General features: G+C 46.1%; 1 protein-coding gene across 1 annotated transcript; it reads right to left on the bottom strand.

The window, feature by feature from the left end:
- Nucleotides 1-832: 832 nt before the first annotated feature.
- On the bottom strand, nucleotides 833-8,129 carry Pou3f2 (POU class 3 homeobox 2). Its single transcript, XM_076924072.1, has one exon. The coding sequence runs from the start codon at nucleotides 7,882-7,884 to the stop codon at nucleotides 6,547-6,549; it is 1,338 nt and encodes a 445-aa protein (XP_076780187.1). The 5' UTR covers nucleotides 7,885-8,129; the 3' UTR covers nucleotides 833-6,546.
- Between the last annotated feature and the right edge of the window lie 7,173 nt (nucleotides 8,130-15,302).

The following is a 15,302-nucleotide window of genomic DNA, read 5'->3' as shown; positions in this document are numbered from 1 at the left end:
CCTACGGACCTCCCTTGAGAAGAGAGACTTGGGATCCACCTCGACGACTGTCCTGCCCATGGAGGTCAGGGCTTCACTGCCCTTGGACACTAGAAAAACTCCAGATTTGCCGCATCAGCCAGGCCTGTGAGTACAGGGAATCACCAGCTCCGCTCACACATCTTTTTCTTCGGCCAGCTGCCAAGGTCCCCTAAGTTGTGAGGCAGCTAAGGCCGCCACTGAGTCACAGTAGACGCCTGACAGGCAGCACCCTTTCCCTGCCTTGCCCGGAAAACTGTAAGAACTTTGAAGAAATATGTGTTAGGGGAAACAACATCAACAAAAGTTATTAATGTCAAATAATTCTCTTCAGAATCACAAGCTGTAGAACATAAAAGGTCACATAAAAATTCCTCTGACAGAATGAGATTTCTTATCAGGAGGAGGGAAGGAGCTTCCACACTTTTCATATGGATTTGCCTGAGCCCTAAAGCCAGAGGTTTACAGTGGTTAATTTGTGTTCCAGATGTACAAGTAACTTTCTCTTTCCCCCTGTGCTGCCAAACTCTGTGGCCTTGTATTTTGGTCAGTTGAGTTTTTTTTTGTTTTTTGTTTTTTTTTTTTTAATTCCCCCTTCCTTTTTAAACAACAAAAGCAGAAGAAACGCTGGTGGGGAGGGGAAACATATGACCCCGATTTTTAAGATGTCAAGTTTCAATTCACTTTTCAATGAAGTTGCTTACTGACGCATATGGCACACGGAGAGTTAATTCATAACAATCAAATTTCCCTCCAGCTTTCTCAGAAAGGGCCCTTACACTCCTTGTCTTTCCAAAATCCTTGAGAACTCTTTTTAATTTTTTTTCTAGGAGCCTTTACTCCCTACCCACCTCCCCCCTGGCAATGCACAATTCTTAAGGGGGTGGGGGGGAGATATATGTAGCCAACTACAGTCGGTTCCAGAGCCTGAGCTCTGTAGGTACAAACCACTTATAGAAGCTCCCCTGCCCCTCCCCATTCCAGACAAAGAGCTATAAAAACTCAAAAAGACGGGAAGAATGGACTTTAAGATATAGATGCACTTTTACTGGTGTATTCAATAACAGAGCAGACATTTTTGTTTGTTTTTAGAAAAAAGAAATACATCTTAGTGTTACCAACAACCAGAATCCTAGGAACAATAAGAGACTAGACTGTTTTGATGGAATATGATATTGTTTCTAATAACCTCTAACAGCTAAGCCAAGCAGCAGTGTCATTAAGGTCCAGGAAAGGTGCTAGTAATGAAGTTGATTAACTCTTTAAGAGAAGGGGATAAACTGTATGGTTTCCCCTCCCCCACAAAATGCTAGAACAATGTGAAAACCTTATGATTGCTTATCTCCACACCGAAGCAAAGCCTCGAAGCAGCTGAAAGCCATTTCCTTTACTCCGGCTCTTGTCTCTAAATAAATGGACATTGAAAAAACATTGGCCCAAGTTCTAGGAATGTGGCCCGATTGATTCCATGAATCTGTGAGAACCCTGCCACCTTTTTTTTGTTGTTGTTGTTTTGTTTTCTGTTTGTGTTGTTTTTATCCTACTCAGAATCAAGTTGTGGAAATAGTTGTGAGAAGCCTAGGTGCTCTGTCGCTACCACTGGAACCCCATTCGGAGACTATGTATCATTTTAAAAAGTAAACTTTCCCAAAAGAGAAAATATTTATCTAAAACCCAACTGAATGGTCACATTGTCAAGATTCGCAGTACTTCCTGATGCAGGTCCCCCTTTCTTTTGAAATAAACATCATTCCTTTGCTTTACCACTGACATATACAAAGAGAACCAAAGACATCCTCACTGAACCAACCTTCTCCCCCTCTTCCCTACAAACACCATTCTCTGTCCCGTTTTTAAATTTGTATAGGAATTCAATAGAATCTAGAGCACAGTTCCATGAATTGATTTAAAATCAACAAAGACAAACCAAAGAGAGGAGTAATAAGATGATAATTTCATCATGGTCCCCAGCACTAGACAAGCTTCCATAAGGAAACTGAAGGGCCAGTGGAGAGGCATGGCTGGGACCAACACAGGCAAAGAGCCACCCACCTTTGCTGTTGTATTGTTTTATTGGTTTTTTTTTTTTTTTTTTTTTTTTTTTTTTTTTTTTTTTTTTTAAGGATGAGAGCCTCCATCAAAAACAATCTCACCAGAAAATTTTGACAGTGTGTAGGAGCAGGAGGGGAGGGGGATGAGGAGGGCGGTTTTACTGCTTCTATCTGAAACATAAAGAACATTTCTTCAGGGGAACTGAGAATGTTTTTTTTAAAAAAAAAAAAAAAAACACCAAGCATAATATTAGTTGTGGTCATTCCATCTTTATGACCTTCACATAATCTTTCATATATGATCATTTCTTCCCCAGCATATATATATATATATTTATATCATAAATCTAAAATATGGCATGTTTTCAGCAAACACAAACACTGCATTTTTGTCTTTAGGATAGAGATGGCTTGTCGGTATCTTAACAATTGCCCCACAGATTTGTATAAGTGGTTCTGCAGTCATTTTTTTAACTAGAGGGAATACATTCTAAGACTGGCATAGAAGCTACCAGAGCAGCTTTGAGATCCAAATGGCCAGCATGAGTCAGAAACATAGTGTGTCTGTTTAATATATGATGTTTCCAGATATGTCCATAGCGCCTATGGCTGAGAAGGAAAATGCCTTCTCAAGGTCCACCGAAACGCCCTGCAGAGGGCAGATGCAGCTCACTTTCCTCCTTCAGAGGAGGGATATTGACCCAAAACTCAAATCTATACCTAGCTTAAACATTTTACCCATCAGCATGTCTGTGGTCACAAAACACTTCTTCTTTCTGTCACTTCTTGTTCAGACTATTGATAAGATCATTTGGCAGAATCTGTTTGGGACCCATGTAATATTGACTAGGAATTAGAAAAGATGATAAGATGTAATAAGCCCAGAAACTACTTTTCTAAATGGACATTTATATTTTAAGTCAGTGTTCCAAGGAGGACTTTAAATACACCCACAAATATATAAACTAATCCAACACTGATCGAACACTTCACTAATATTAAAAACTATCTTTTTGTTTGCTTGTTGTTGTTTTTTAAGTGCAGTGTTTTATCTAAAACCTTCTGGAACAAACTATTAGCACCATGGCTTGGATCTCTCCAATACAATCTTTCCCTCCTCTTTTTAATGTAGAGCTTGTTGTCTGTTTGTTTGTTTAACTGATGAGAGAGATACACTGTTGTAAAAATCTTTGTAAAGATTATATTTCCCTGTAAACCTAAGAGGAATAATGCGTGGTATCTACTTTTCATCAGTTGGTAAACATATATATGGCATATTGTTAGAATTTTTGTTGTTGAAAGATGTTTGTTAATTGTGAATAATAATTTCTGTCTAAGCCTCACTTTTCTGAAGGTCCCAGATTATCTAAGGACATGTGGCAGAGGCTAAGTTTCATCTAGTTCCACTGATGCTTTTCTTAACAATCCATTGACAAAGGTGCAGCTAACCTGGAGGGAAGGTGTAGGGACCTCAGCATATATTTACAAGGCAAGTATGTTTTTTTTTTTCCATTTGTTCAGGAAATGGCAAACAAATTGAAGCTGAAACACAATGACTGCTTTGATTCAATTCTACAAGGTGGTGAAGGAAACATTTGGGCCCCATGATAGTTTCTGCAAAGAAAAGTCTAAACAGTTTTCATTTAAAAAAAGAAAACAAAACAAGGAAATGCCTCTGGAAGTTATAAACATGAAAGCTGGCAATATCTGCATAAAATTTATTCCAAAACTTTATGAAGTATAAAGGAAGGGAAGTATTTTATACACAACTCAGCTCAGTCAGTATAAGGTCTAGGTAGGGCTTCCTCACCTCTTAGAAGCTGGCACTATCTTTAAAAATAAAATAAAGATATTTCAATAATTAGAACAAACTATGAAGGTATTGTGCATTTCTGTTTTATGTAATAATAAAATATTACTTTAACATAAATATATAAGGATCTCTGCGCTTTTATTTTCCCCACGAGCACAACCAAATGTATCAAAACAAAGCATTTTTTTTTTAAAGAAACTGAACAAAAAATGACATCCCATATAGATCTTGCTACCTACTCATTTAAAGCTACAGAAAACCAGTTTTCAGAACCTTTTTGCTCCAAAGAAATAAATATACATTGAGGCAGGCCACGTAAAACGATATGAAAATATTTCCCTGGGTAGCATTAAAAAAAAAGAAAAATAGACAAAAAAACATTTAAACTATTTCTGCATTTCAAAAGACAGATATTAAACATATATACATATGGTAAGGTTCAGTGGTAACTTTCATTTTTGTAAGCCTAAGAGAGCAAGAGAAGATGTAGGCACATCCCCGGAAGCCCAGCTTCTGACCTTACCTACTTTGTAATAAGTATCTGCAAATTCATTTCCTCCTTTTACCATTGGCTATTTGCCCTCCTCTGGATTGCTTCACTGAAGGCCACATCAGGAACAAGCAGTGTGATATAACCTGAAATAGCTCTATGGCAGCTCCTGTGACATTCATTGGGGGAAATGAAATACAGGCAAATAAATATGCCCATTTTAAGTCACCATTTATCTTGTAAAAACATTGAAAATGAAACAATCGCAGGTGTTTGAAAAGACAATACTGGATAAAGCATTTTTCCTTAAACCTTAACTATGGAGTGCAGTGCTAATCTGATGCTGAACCATAATTTTATGATAGTGAGAATTTAATTTATTAAAATAACATTTATCTGATACCTAACAAAGAAATAAAACCCCAAACATTGAAGGTTAATAAAAAAGTGTTTTCCCTTTTAGCGTCCTTTTGTGCTGATAACTAATTTTTTAAACTGATCACAGTTTTAATAGTGTTAATTACAATATAGTCATAGCCTTTTCTGTTTTTGTTTTCTTACCTACACCTTCCAGAATATTCTATTGTGTTGGGAGTAAACCATTTCCCATTTAGACAAGGTAAAAAAATGAACTGAAAAATTATTAACAAAGGGGAGAAAGGAAATATTTAAAAAATGTCTCCTTCACCTTCATTTGTCTTTTTTAATGAAACAGGGGGAAGAACTTTGTCCAATCTGAACTGATATTTTTCTGTAATAACTTATGGGGAAGATGGTGTAAAACGCAAAATACGACTTCATAAACAATTGAACTGTTGGAGACAAAACCTATCCATCCCATTTATATGCATGTATAGTATATGCATTTGTGTGTTAAGAAACACAGTCTATGCATACGATCTCAAGTTTCTGGGTTTTTTTTTTTTTTTTTTTTTAAGATTAAACAAAGTTTAACCACTGCTGCCATCACAACTAATCTCTTATAATTAAGTTACTAAACCCAAAGGCAGAGAACTAAACAGTGTGTTTCCAAGTTCTCAGAGTTCTCAGTTTCTTTCTGTTGGACAGGTCGAGCAATATATTTAACCTCACATTTTTTTTTTTTTTTTTTTTTTTTTTTAGTTCTTTCAAAACAGCTCTGCCTGAAAAAATGAAGTGACTGATCACTCACTATCGATTTTTCTTTTTCTCTCCTACCCAGAAATACTGCCTGAAGATGAAGTTTACTTTGTGGTTTACAAAAACCTATGCTCAAAACTTACATTTATATTTTCAGCAGTATTCCTGCCTTGCATAAAGGGGGCAAACCATACACATTTCCTGAATGCAAGCGTTTATTTATTTTTGTATGAAGCCAATCATTTAGCTTTGGTGAAAAGAGCCAATAAGTGTTACATCAGATCTGGGGGATTTGAAGAAAACAAAGTTTACAAGCAATAAGAACAAGGGGCATCAGAACACTGGGAATGGAGGGTAGCCAGGAGCTAGCTTCTGTCCTCTCCACTGGATAAGGCAAAACAAAACAGAACCCAAAGGACACCTTCAAAATTAACAGTGGGTATGAAGAGAAAAAAAATGTTGAACTTGTTAATGTAAACTTCAATTTTCTTGCAGTGCAAATTCGTGTGGTTAAATTTTGCCTATATTTTAAAAAGTGTATTTTCCCTCTTTCCTGATGGGGATCCATATTAAATAAACAGAGCAGCACGTGTCAACTTTGAGCATTGGGAAGCTGCAGTTTTATGTTTTGTAGGGTTTGGTGGTTTTTTTTCTTTTTGGTAATTTATTTAGTTTTGCCAGGACTTTCTCTCTCTCTCTCTCTCTCTCTCTCTCTCTCTCTCTCTCTCTCACACACACACACACACACACACACACACACACACACACACACACACACACACACTTCATTCGCATTAGGAGACATTCTACTTCATTGCCTGGGTACTCGCCTGCAAAGGTCAAAACCCATTATTACACCTGCTACCTGTTATAGGATAGTCCAGTGTTTTACTTTCCTTTCTCCTTAATTTCTCTATTTTTCTTCTTTTTTTAAGGGACCGGGAAAATAATAATTAAAAAAGAAAAAGAAAAAGAAAACAATCAGAAGTTAGAGGGGGAACAGAGGTCCCAGGAAAGACTTGGAGCCCCAAGCTCTGCCCCTCCCCCGCTTGAGTTCACTGGACGGGCGTCTGCACCCCGTGGTGTGGTGGCGTGTCCCTACTCCCCCCATACACATCCTCGGCGCCCGGCAGAGTCCCTCCGGGAGGGGTCATCCTTTTCTCTTTCTGTCTCCTGTTACAAAACCAAACTCTCACCACCTCCTTCTCCAGCTGTAAGCTGTCCGCGAGGGAGGTGATCTCCTGGGCCGAGGGCTTAGGGCATTTGAGGAAATGGCTCTCCAGAGCCCCCTTGACGCTCACCTCGATGGAGGTCCGCTTTTTCCGTTTGCGCCCTTGCGCTGCGATCTTGTCTATGCTGGTGGGGCTGCCGGAGGATGAGTCTGCCTCTTCCAACCACTTGTTCAACAAAGGCTTCAGCTTGCACATGTTCTTGAAGCTCAGCTGCAGGGCCTCAAACCTGCAGATGGTGGTCTGCGAGAACACGTTGCCGTACAGGGTGCCAAGCGCCAGCCCCACGTCTGCTTGAGTAAATCCTAGTTTGATCCTCCTCTGTTTGAATTGCTTGGCGAACTGCTCCAGGTCGTCTGAGGTCGGCGTGTCCTCGTCCGAGTGCGGGTCGTGGTGCGCGCCTGGGTGGCCCGGTGGGCCTTGTGGGGGAGGTGGCGGGGGCGGTTGCTGGTGCGGATGAGAATGAGGATGCGGGTGATGGTCTGCATGATGTGGCTCATCGTGGGCGTCCCTCAGGCCGTGGTGGTGCAGCCCAGCCGGCTGCCCTCCTGCGCCCAGCATGCCGTTCACCGTGAAGCTGGGCTGCGAATAGAGCAAACCGCCGTTGGAAGCTCCCATGGAGGGAGGGAGGTGAGCTGCAGCCGCCGCACTCCGCCATGCCCCGGGCCCGGGATGGTGGTTGGCAGCGTGGTGCACCAGATGTGGCGGTCGTTGTTGTTGTTGCTGCTGCTGTTGTTGCTGCTGCTGCTGTTGCTGTTGCTGCTGCTGCTGTTGCTGTTGGTGCTGCTGCTGCAGCGCTCCTGGCCCGTGCAGCTCGTCGCCTCGGCCACCCTGCTGTACCACCACCGAGGGCTTGATGTCCGGCTGGCCTAGGGGGCTGGTGGACCACGGGGAGCCGTCGCCGCCTCCCCCGCCGCCTCCCCCGCCTCCTCCACCGCCGCCGCCGCCCCCGCCGCCGCCGCCGTGGGACAGCGCGGTGATCCACTGGTGAGCGTGGCTGAGCGGGTGCCCGTTGCTCTGCAGCGCGCCGTAGTCGCCCTGCACCAGGCTCTGCGCCTCGCGGTAGCCCCCTGCGCCCTGCTGCATGCCGCCAGGCGGCTCGGCGTGCACGATGGAGGCGCTGGAGGTGAGCAGGCTGTAGTGGTTAGACGCTGCGGTCGCCATGACTCTCGGAGCCGGACTGGGCGCTCTGGTTAAAGGAGCCGCGCATTTGACAGTTACTTTTCTGCCTTGGGCTCTCTCTCTCTCTCCTCGCTTGCCCGCTTCTCCCACACACACTCTCTCTCTCAGTGTCTCTCTGTCTCTCTCTTTCTCTCTCTCTCTTTCTCTCTCTCTCTCTCTCCCCTAGCGGGCAGCTCCGACGCCCGCTCCGACGCCTTCTGTTGCTGCTCCTGCTATTACTGCTGCTACCGCGCTGCCTCCCGCCCGCCCGCCCTCGCTCTTTCTCCTCCTCTCCCTCCTCTCGCTCTAGCTCACTCTCTGACTCGCTGGGCGCTCCCCCCTCTCCCCGCGCTCTCAAGCTCTCTCCCGCTCTCTTGGCAGAGCCCGCTCGCAGCGGCACGCGCCTGGGCCCCGCCCCCTCCACCCCCTCCCATTGGCTCTGCGCCCTTTGATTTACGTGGATACCGCTAGCAACCTCCCAGACCGAAGCCACCGATTGGTGCAGAACTACACCCCCCTCGTCTTCCCTCGGGCTCCCAGTCTTCTCAATCCTTCCTTTGGTACCCCTACCCCCAGCACAGCGATCCAGATTCTCTTAGTTCTCACCCCCCTCTCCTCTTCTGTACCCGGCCTCCACCGCCCGACTCGGATGGGCCCCGCCCCCCATCTGTCTCCTAGGCTGAGAAGCGGGGCAGCGGGGCGGTCTGGTGGACTACAGCGGCTTGGAGGACTTGTATGGGAGGGAGTCTACTTTCTCTTCCCAATAGGTCTTGGTGGTGGTGGAGGTGGTGGGGCGTGTGGAAGGTGGAAGAGAAAGGCTGGGTCGTACCGAGTCAGCAGGAGTACGATTTCTATTCTCCTAGGAACACACACACACACACACACACACACACACACACACACTCCTCGCGCGCGCGGACCAACGTCATTTAAGCCTAGAACGAGAGCCAAGCTAGACTAATATCGCCCATCGAAGCCTTCTTTTCCACTATACTTAGAATTACAGCGCACAGGTGTCCCGTGTGGATACTTCTGTCGTCAAATAAAGATCCTTGCCTTCCCTTTCACCCCAGTAACAAAGATCCCTTAAGTTCCAGGTCCAATTTATTCTTAATCTTTCTCAAAAGACTCTGGGAGAGGCAGACTCAACCTACGCCCTGGCTTTTGAGCAACTCCAGTAGCACAGAGTTTCGTACTCTAACAGCTCAAGACTCTGAACTGAAAATAAAACTCTGGAAACCTGTGTCACATTGTGACACTCGGGTGCGCACAAAGGTTTTTGGATCAGAAAGCCTGGAGCTTTCGTAGGCAGACCTTCGCCTTGTGCGAGGCTTCAGGAAGAGAGAGCAAGCGGCCTCGGACTGGTTCAGCCGCCGAGCGCCGCTCTGGAAAGCCGCGCAGCTGGAGCTGCGCGTTTTTATCCCGCCCCAGGCCTGTCTGTGCAACTTTCGCGTCGATCCGGGCAAAAAGGAGGAAGATCGGTGAGCGGGCTGGTGCTAGGGAGTCCTTTCTAAGCAGTAACTAGAGTGGGGGACAGCGGCGGGAGTTCGTGCTTAGCCTTCCGCTCTGCTTTTGTGGGTAAATAAACTCCAGTAAGACCGAGGGCCAAAGTACCCGCGGCGGGGATCTGCCGCCCAGAGACAGAACATCACGCCTCCAATTCCCAAGGAGTTGGATGACTGTTGCCAGCATCCGCGCCTGTGAGCTGGTTAGCAGAGATCTAAGCTCTAACTCCAGCCTGGGCGGCGAGAGCAGCGAGCACAGCCGCGAGTGGGTCGCACGTAGGCACAGCACAGCGAATCAAAAGTTAATGCGGGTAAAGGAAAAGACCCTGGGCTCACAAATGGCCTCCTCATTTCTTCGCCCTGGCCCAGTGTCGCGTAGAGCTCGGGCTGCCTCTTTAGACCAAATTGACGCTCAGAGGAAGCATTTTAGGGCCTTGGAGCATCCTAATCTAGACAGCAGAATGGAGCGGGCCAGAAAAATTCATCACGACTAACGAGATGCGGTGCTCTTCCGGGAGTGGCTGAATTGTTTATAAATCACTGTGGCTGAGCACCCGCCGGGGCAAGGAGCCTTGGCTGCGAATCTCCACGTGTTCTGTGTTTATGAACGTGTGTGGAGGGGGACAGAAACGGCCAGGGGAGGGGCGAGCCCACCCGGAGCCAGCAGGACCGACCTCTATCTGCACGCGCACACCGGCTCGGCTAGGATCCACGCGGCTGAGAGTCCCATCGCGAACGCTCAGCCACTTAGGCGGCGCATTTATGGTCTATTAGAAATTTAGTAACTTTGCCGGGCCAGGAAACCTTGAAAAGTTCCATCCTTCTCAGTGCGCAGACTCAGCTCTGGCGAGGGTGACTTTTAGTTTGCGCCCTCGGCGGGGGGGGGGGGGGGGGGGGGAGAGGCAACTGCCTCAGGTCTTCTGAGGGGGTGCGTCCTCGGCTCCCAGTAGGATATTGCTGGGTTGAGAAATGTACAGGCCTCTCCCCAGCAGTCTTCCTCTCCAGCCCTCCCGGCTTTGCTTTCTTGCTTCCCCAGGAGCTCAAACCTCCAACTCGCGGAAGAATTCAGCTGCTTGAAAGGATTTAAGGCAGTGTGTGGGGACGTCTCTTTTCTCCCCCCGGTAAAGAGAGGTGACCTCCTGTTCCCTATTTACTTTCACTTTTTTTTTTTTTTTTTGGTTGTTGCTTTTGCTTTTAGAAGATTCTTCGCAGCCTGAAGGATGTTACTCTCAAGGGAATAATTAAGTTTCCAGATTTATTTCAGATAGGTTTGTGGCTACCCAGGTTAAGAACTCCCTCCTTCAGGGATACCCTGGGCATAGGACACTAAGTGCACGTGCCCGATGGGGGTGGTGAGGAGGCAGCACGTGAACATCAGAACTTATTGTGATGGGACTCCACTGTCGGCTAGTGCCAGCAGATCCTCCCTATTTTGACGTCCCAGAACTGCACTCCACCCCCCAGCCCCGCCTCATTCGCAGGCGTGCGAACGGACTAGCTCGAAGTGGCTCCCCAACTGGTCTAGCTGGGGGTGGGAGGTTGTACCCGGGTTAGAATGCTCATTGAATCCCCAGAGTATACTGAATGGTGTCCCGCCAAGGGGCCTCAGTCTCCGTCTTCACACACACACACACACACACACACACACACACACACACACACACACACACACACCCCGCCTCCAGTGCAGGACCAGTGGAGGGGAGGGCCGGGAGGGCCGGGCGGGGAGCTCCACTTGCAGCACCGCCCCTCTCCACCCCTCAATGAGCCAAGACTGCCTCCGCCTGTCTCTGGGGGCCTGGTTGGCTCGAAAGCGGGTTCAGAGCATCTGGGAGTCCTCCCCCGCTCCCCACGCCCCGCGAACAGCCTAGACTTGTAGCAGCTTGGGGATTCCAGAAACCTTGGCTCTCCAAGGTTTTAGCTCCAGATTGGGGGCCGGGGGGGGGGTGGCTCTCTCTGGTCTCACGGTCACTGACACCGTTCTTATTACTGACCAAGTCAGGGAAGAGACCGTCTTGTTTGCCTGACAGTCTCCGCCTGAAACACAGTGCGTTGAAGGTATCTTGGGTAGACTCCTTTGGCTTTTGATTCAGCTTGTTCTTTTTCACTGTTCAAAGCAGCTGTTCAAATACTGAGGCTGCTTACGGTGACGTGGAGAGGATTTCAAACAACCTTAACATGCTTTGAACTGACAAGGTGCCTTGGTATCTGCCTCTCTCCAACACAGCTCCTTCCAGAGCACTTGCTAGGACAATGGCTGAGCAAGCACTTGGTGCTGGCCTCCCTTCCTGGGGTGAGAACTGCCCAACCCCCAGAGACCCTATTGCAGGAGTTGACTGTGCCACAATGGAGAGATCTTGTCTTAGGCTGCACCTCAGGTTCTCTCAGATCTTCTGGAAGGGCGTTATTGAGCCGTACTGTGGTTGCAACGGTCTGAAGTGCTGTGAGCTTCCGGAGGTTAGAATGCTAGGTAGAGAGAAAACAACCTGAATACACAACGTTAGAAACTACACCACACACACACACACACACACACACACACACACACACACACACACACACACACACCACCCCTCAATTCCTGCTCATTGAGAAACTGTGCCCGGGTTTGGAAAGCGGCAAACAGCGTCTTGATTCAAGTATCCCCAAATCGTCACCTTACTAGCATTTAGGAGAGCAGTCCAATGCTTGGTAACTAGAACTCTAGCTTGTTAGCTAGCAAACACTCTCACGCCGAACATAAAATGCTGTTTATGGATTTCTTTATGCTAGGACTTGACCGAAGGTTTGTGCACCTAACTATTTTCATACACTGAACTGAAAACACATAGTTACTAAAACAGGAGAATGACCTTCATTTGGTAGATTTAAATTTTGCTTCATTATGCAATCTCAGTAAAGTAGAAATAACGTAACAACAGAAAACAAAAGGAATTTTTTTAAGGTGGCCATTGGAAGGGTAGAAGTGGCAACTGGTTTAAAATTATGTAAAAGTGATCATTTTTTTTTAAAGGTACATTCACCTTGGGATGGGATTACCCACCCTCCTCCTCCTCCTCCTCCTCCTCCTCCTCCTCCTCCTCCTCCTCCTCCTCTTCTTCTTCCTCCTTCTCTTCTTCTGTCTCGCCCCAGCAGCTGCTTGATGGAGACCTCTTCTCCTCACATCTGAATGGAACGCCCTTGCTCAGAGTCTACAGAATGTCAAAACTGAGGCTGCGGCCTCAGAGCTACAGTTTCAAGGAAAGACCACTCCACACAAAGAGGCAGCTGGTTGCTTTAATGAAAACTGCCTTTAAGCTCCAAGAACTGAAGCCTTGGGGGAAATATTTATAAGGAGCAGAGAAAATGCATTTCCAAGTTGTATGTTCTTGGGAGATACAAAATAAAATTTACCTGAAAAAATAAGAAACTAATCTTAATTATGTAGCTATGCATTGTCTCTTAAATAAAGATCCCCTATTTAGAATTTTACGCTCCATCTATAAATGCGTTTTGCAACTTGCTGAGTGTTTATCTGGCCCCATATCAATGGAAAAACAAAACAAAAACAAAGGTGAAAAAGCCTAAGCTTTCTGAAAGGTGATGCACCTTAACTCATACACTTGGCATGTCAGTTTGTTGATTGCTTGTGTGCACACAATTCCGTTTATTTTTAACTACCAAGTAGTCCATTGAAATGTACTGTTTAGTGGTATTTGACATTGTTTGGATTTGAAATTGTTTGCATTCATGGATATTAATTTCTTTTTCCCTTCTTCAATCTATGGATCCCATCATTAAAATAGCTCACTCTTTCTAGTCCCAAAGTGAGTATTTTATAAACAGGTTTGAAGACTTTTAACATCAAATCACCCAGGCAATGTAAGCTGTTTCCAGGATTACTTCGAGTAATTTATCAAAGGAAACCTGCCAAGTTTTGAGTGTTGAATGTGAGGCCAGAAGAAGGTGTAAAATATAAAGGGTACATTTCAGGGACAAGCTAGACAGACCCTGTGTGGAGGAGCTGAAATCCCAGGAACAGAACACGAAGGGCTTTGTGCCTTTTAGCCCATTTCCTTGAAATTTCATTGTCAAAGTACCAAAGGTTTAATAAATTTCTAACAATGAAACCTAAAGGTGTGTGGTTTTTCTCTAATTTACCCTAAAGGCAGGTGGATGGATGGCCACCAGGAGGGGATGGCAACACTTTGATAAATTAAAGGGACTTGAACAGAAACCCTGTAGGCTCTGAAGCAGTTTGGAAATGTTCTTGTAGCAGTCTGAAACAGTTTGAGAAGAAGGAGGCAAGCCAGGTCAGCAGCACACCTGCTCACAGAGCAGAAAAGTTATCAGTTCTTCACTGAAGCCAAGGACTGGTTTTGGTTCTTTGTCCCTGAAAGAAACAGGCTGTTCTCTTATTCTGGCGGCACAAAGCATGAATGCAAATCCCTTCCAAATTGTACAAGCACTCTTAGCAATTGTGTCATAGGTCCTGGGGACCTCAGCCAGCAGGAGAGAGGTGGTGTCTGAGAGACATGTTTTCTTGAGAGCAGTTAACCACAGTGGTAGTAAATGCTTTCCAAGACCTCACCCTATATCTCAATTCTGTCATTCTATGAACCTCTGGATATATGTATGTATATATATATTTTTTAAAAGTTAAGGATTGAATTATTTCTAAGCAAGAATTTCAGAATGTGGTTCCGTGGTCTGTAAAGTGTTCCGGCATTGCCTGGTAAAGACCTGGGGAAAGAAAAACTTGGGTAGAGGGAATACTGAGACTTCTTTGCTTTGCTCCTTTTCTGAGAATTTTCTATGGTAATCTAGAGCAGCCTTGGCTCCAGCATTGCATGCAAAATAGAGAGAGGACTGGGCAGAGTCACAGGCCCGATTATTTTAATGCCCTAGGTCAAAAGGAGAGAATAATGAATAGGCGTGAAGTTTAGTTCTTGGAAGGGAACTTAATTAACCTTGGAAGAGTGAAAGAAAGTGGGGGTTCCTGCCTAGGCTCCGACGTAGGATGATTGTATTTATGAGTGTTTGCGCGTGCGCGCTCCCTGCCATACAGGTGAAGTCTACTTCATAGATAACCCCAATTAATTTTTAATCCTGGAAAAACTTGGCGTTTCTATTCCACAGTATCACCACCACCTTATTCCCCCAATCTGGCTGAGAAGTTTGAGATGGGATCTCGGGACCTCGGCCGGGGTCCTGCAGTCTTGGCCTCCGCCTGCACGCGAGATCAGCAGGGGTGTGGGGAAAGGGGCTGCAGCAGCCCGGAGTGGAGTCCCGACCTCCGGAGGGACTGCTAGGGAAGGCGTAGAAGAGGGGGGTCCCTAGTTGCTGATCGCCGAGTCAGGTCCTGGCTGCTTTCCGGGAAGGAAGACAAGGGCGAGAAGCGGGAGGCCGGGCCATTGTCCAGGGAGGGCGCATTTTTGTCCTGACGCTGCTGGTTGCTATAGCGAGCAGGGAAATCCAAACAGAAGGGCTCAGTTAGCTCCCCTTGGTCCTGGGAGCAGGGCTCCCTCTTCTCAGCCAAAATAAAAGTGCCGCCGAAGGCCTGGCACTTTTACCAGAGAACCGACTACAGCCTCCAGATGAGGGGCCCCGGGACCCCAGCACAGATCACCGGGGGGGGGGGGCGGGGGGTGTCTTTTAGCAAGGAGCAGCCAGGACGATTACCGCGGGTTCTGAGAGAATGATCGCTCCTACTCTTTTCCAGTCTTATTTTGTTTGGAAAAGAAAGAAAGAGAGAAAGAAAGAAAGAAAGAAAGAAAGAAAGAAAGAAAGAAAGAAAGAAAGAAAGAAAGAAAAAGAAAGAAAACACTAAACTCTCTCAAACTCCTAATACTTTCCCTGTGGCTGAAACCCCCTCCCCACCAGAACTGACAGCAACAAACGGCTCTGCAGGCAGCTCTGAAAAGGACGAGAGAGCTC

Source organism: Arvicanthis niloticus, chromosome 25 (genome assembly GCF_011762505.2).
Source record: "Arvicanthis niloticus isolate mArvNil1 chromosome 25, mArvNil1.pat.X, whole genome shotgun sequence".
In the NCBI taxonomy this organism is placed as follows: Eukaryota; Metazoa; Chordata; class Mammalia; order Rodentia; family Muridae; genus Arvicanthis; species Arvicanthis niloticus.
The sequence above is the reverse complement of the archived record's forward strand: the minus strand, read 5'-3'. Positions and strand labels throughout refer to the sequence as shown.

Bases quoted from the DNA above. Each gene is read 5' to 3' on its own strand.
- Pou3f2 (XM_076924072.1), bottom strand. From the start codon at position 7,884: ATGGCGACCGCAGCGTCTAACCACTACAGCCTGCTCACCTCCAGCGCC.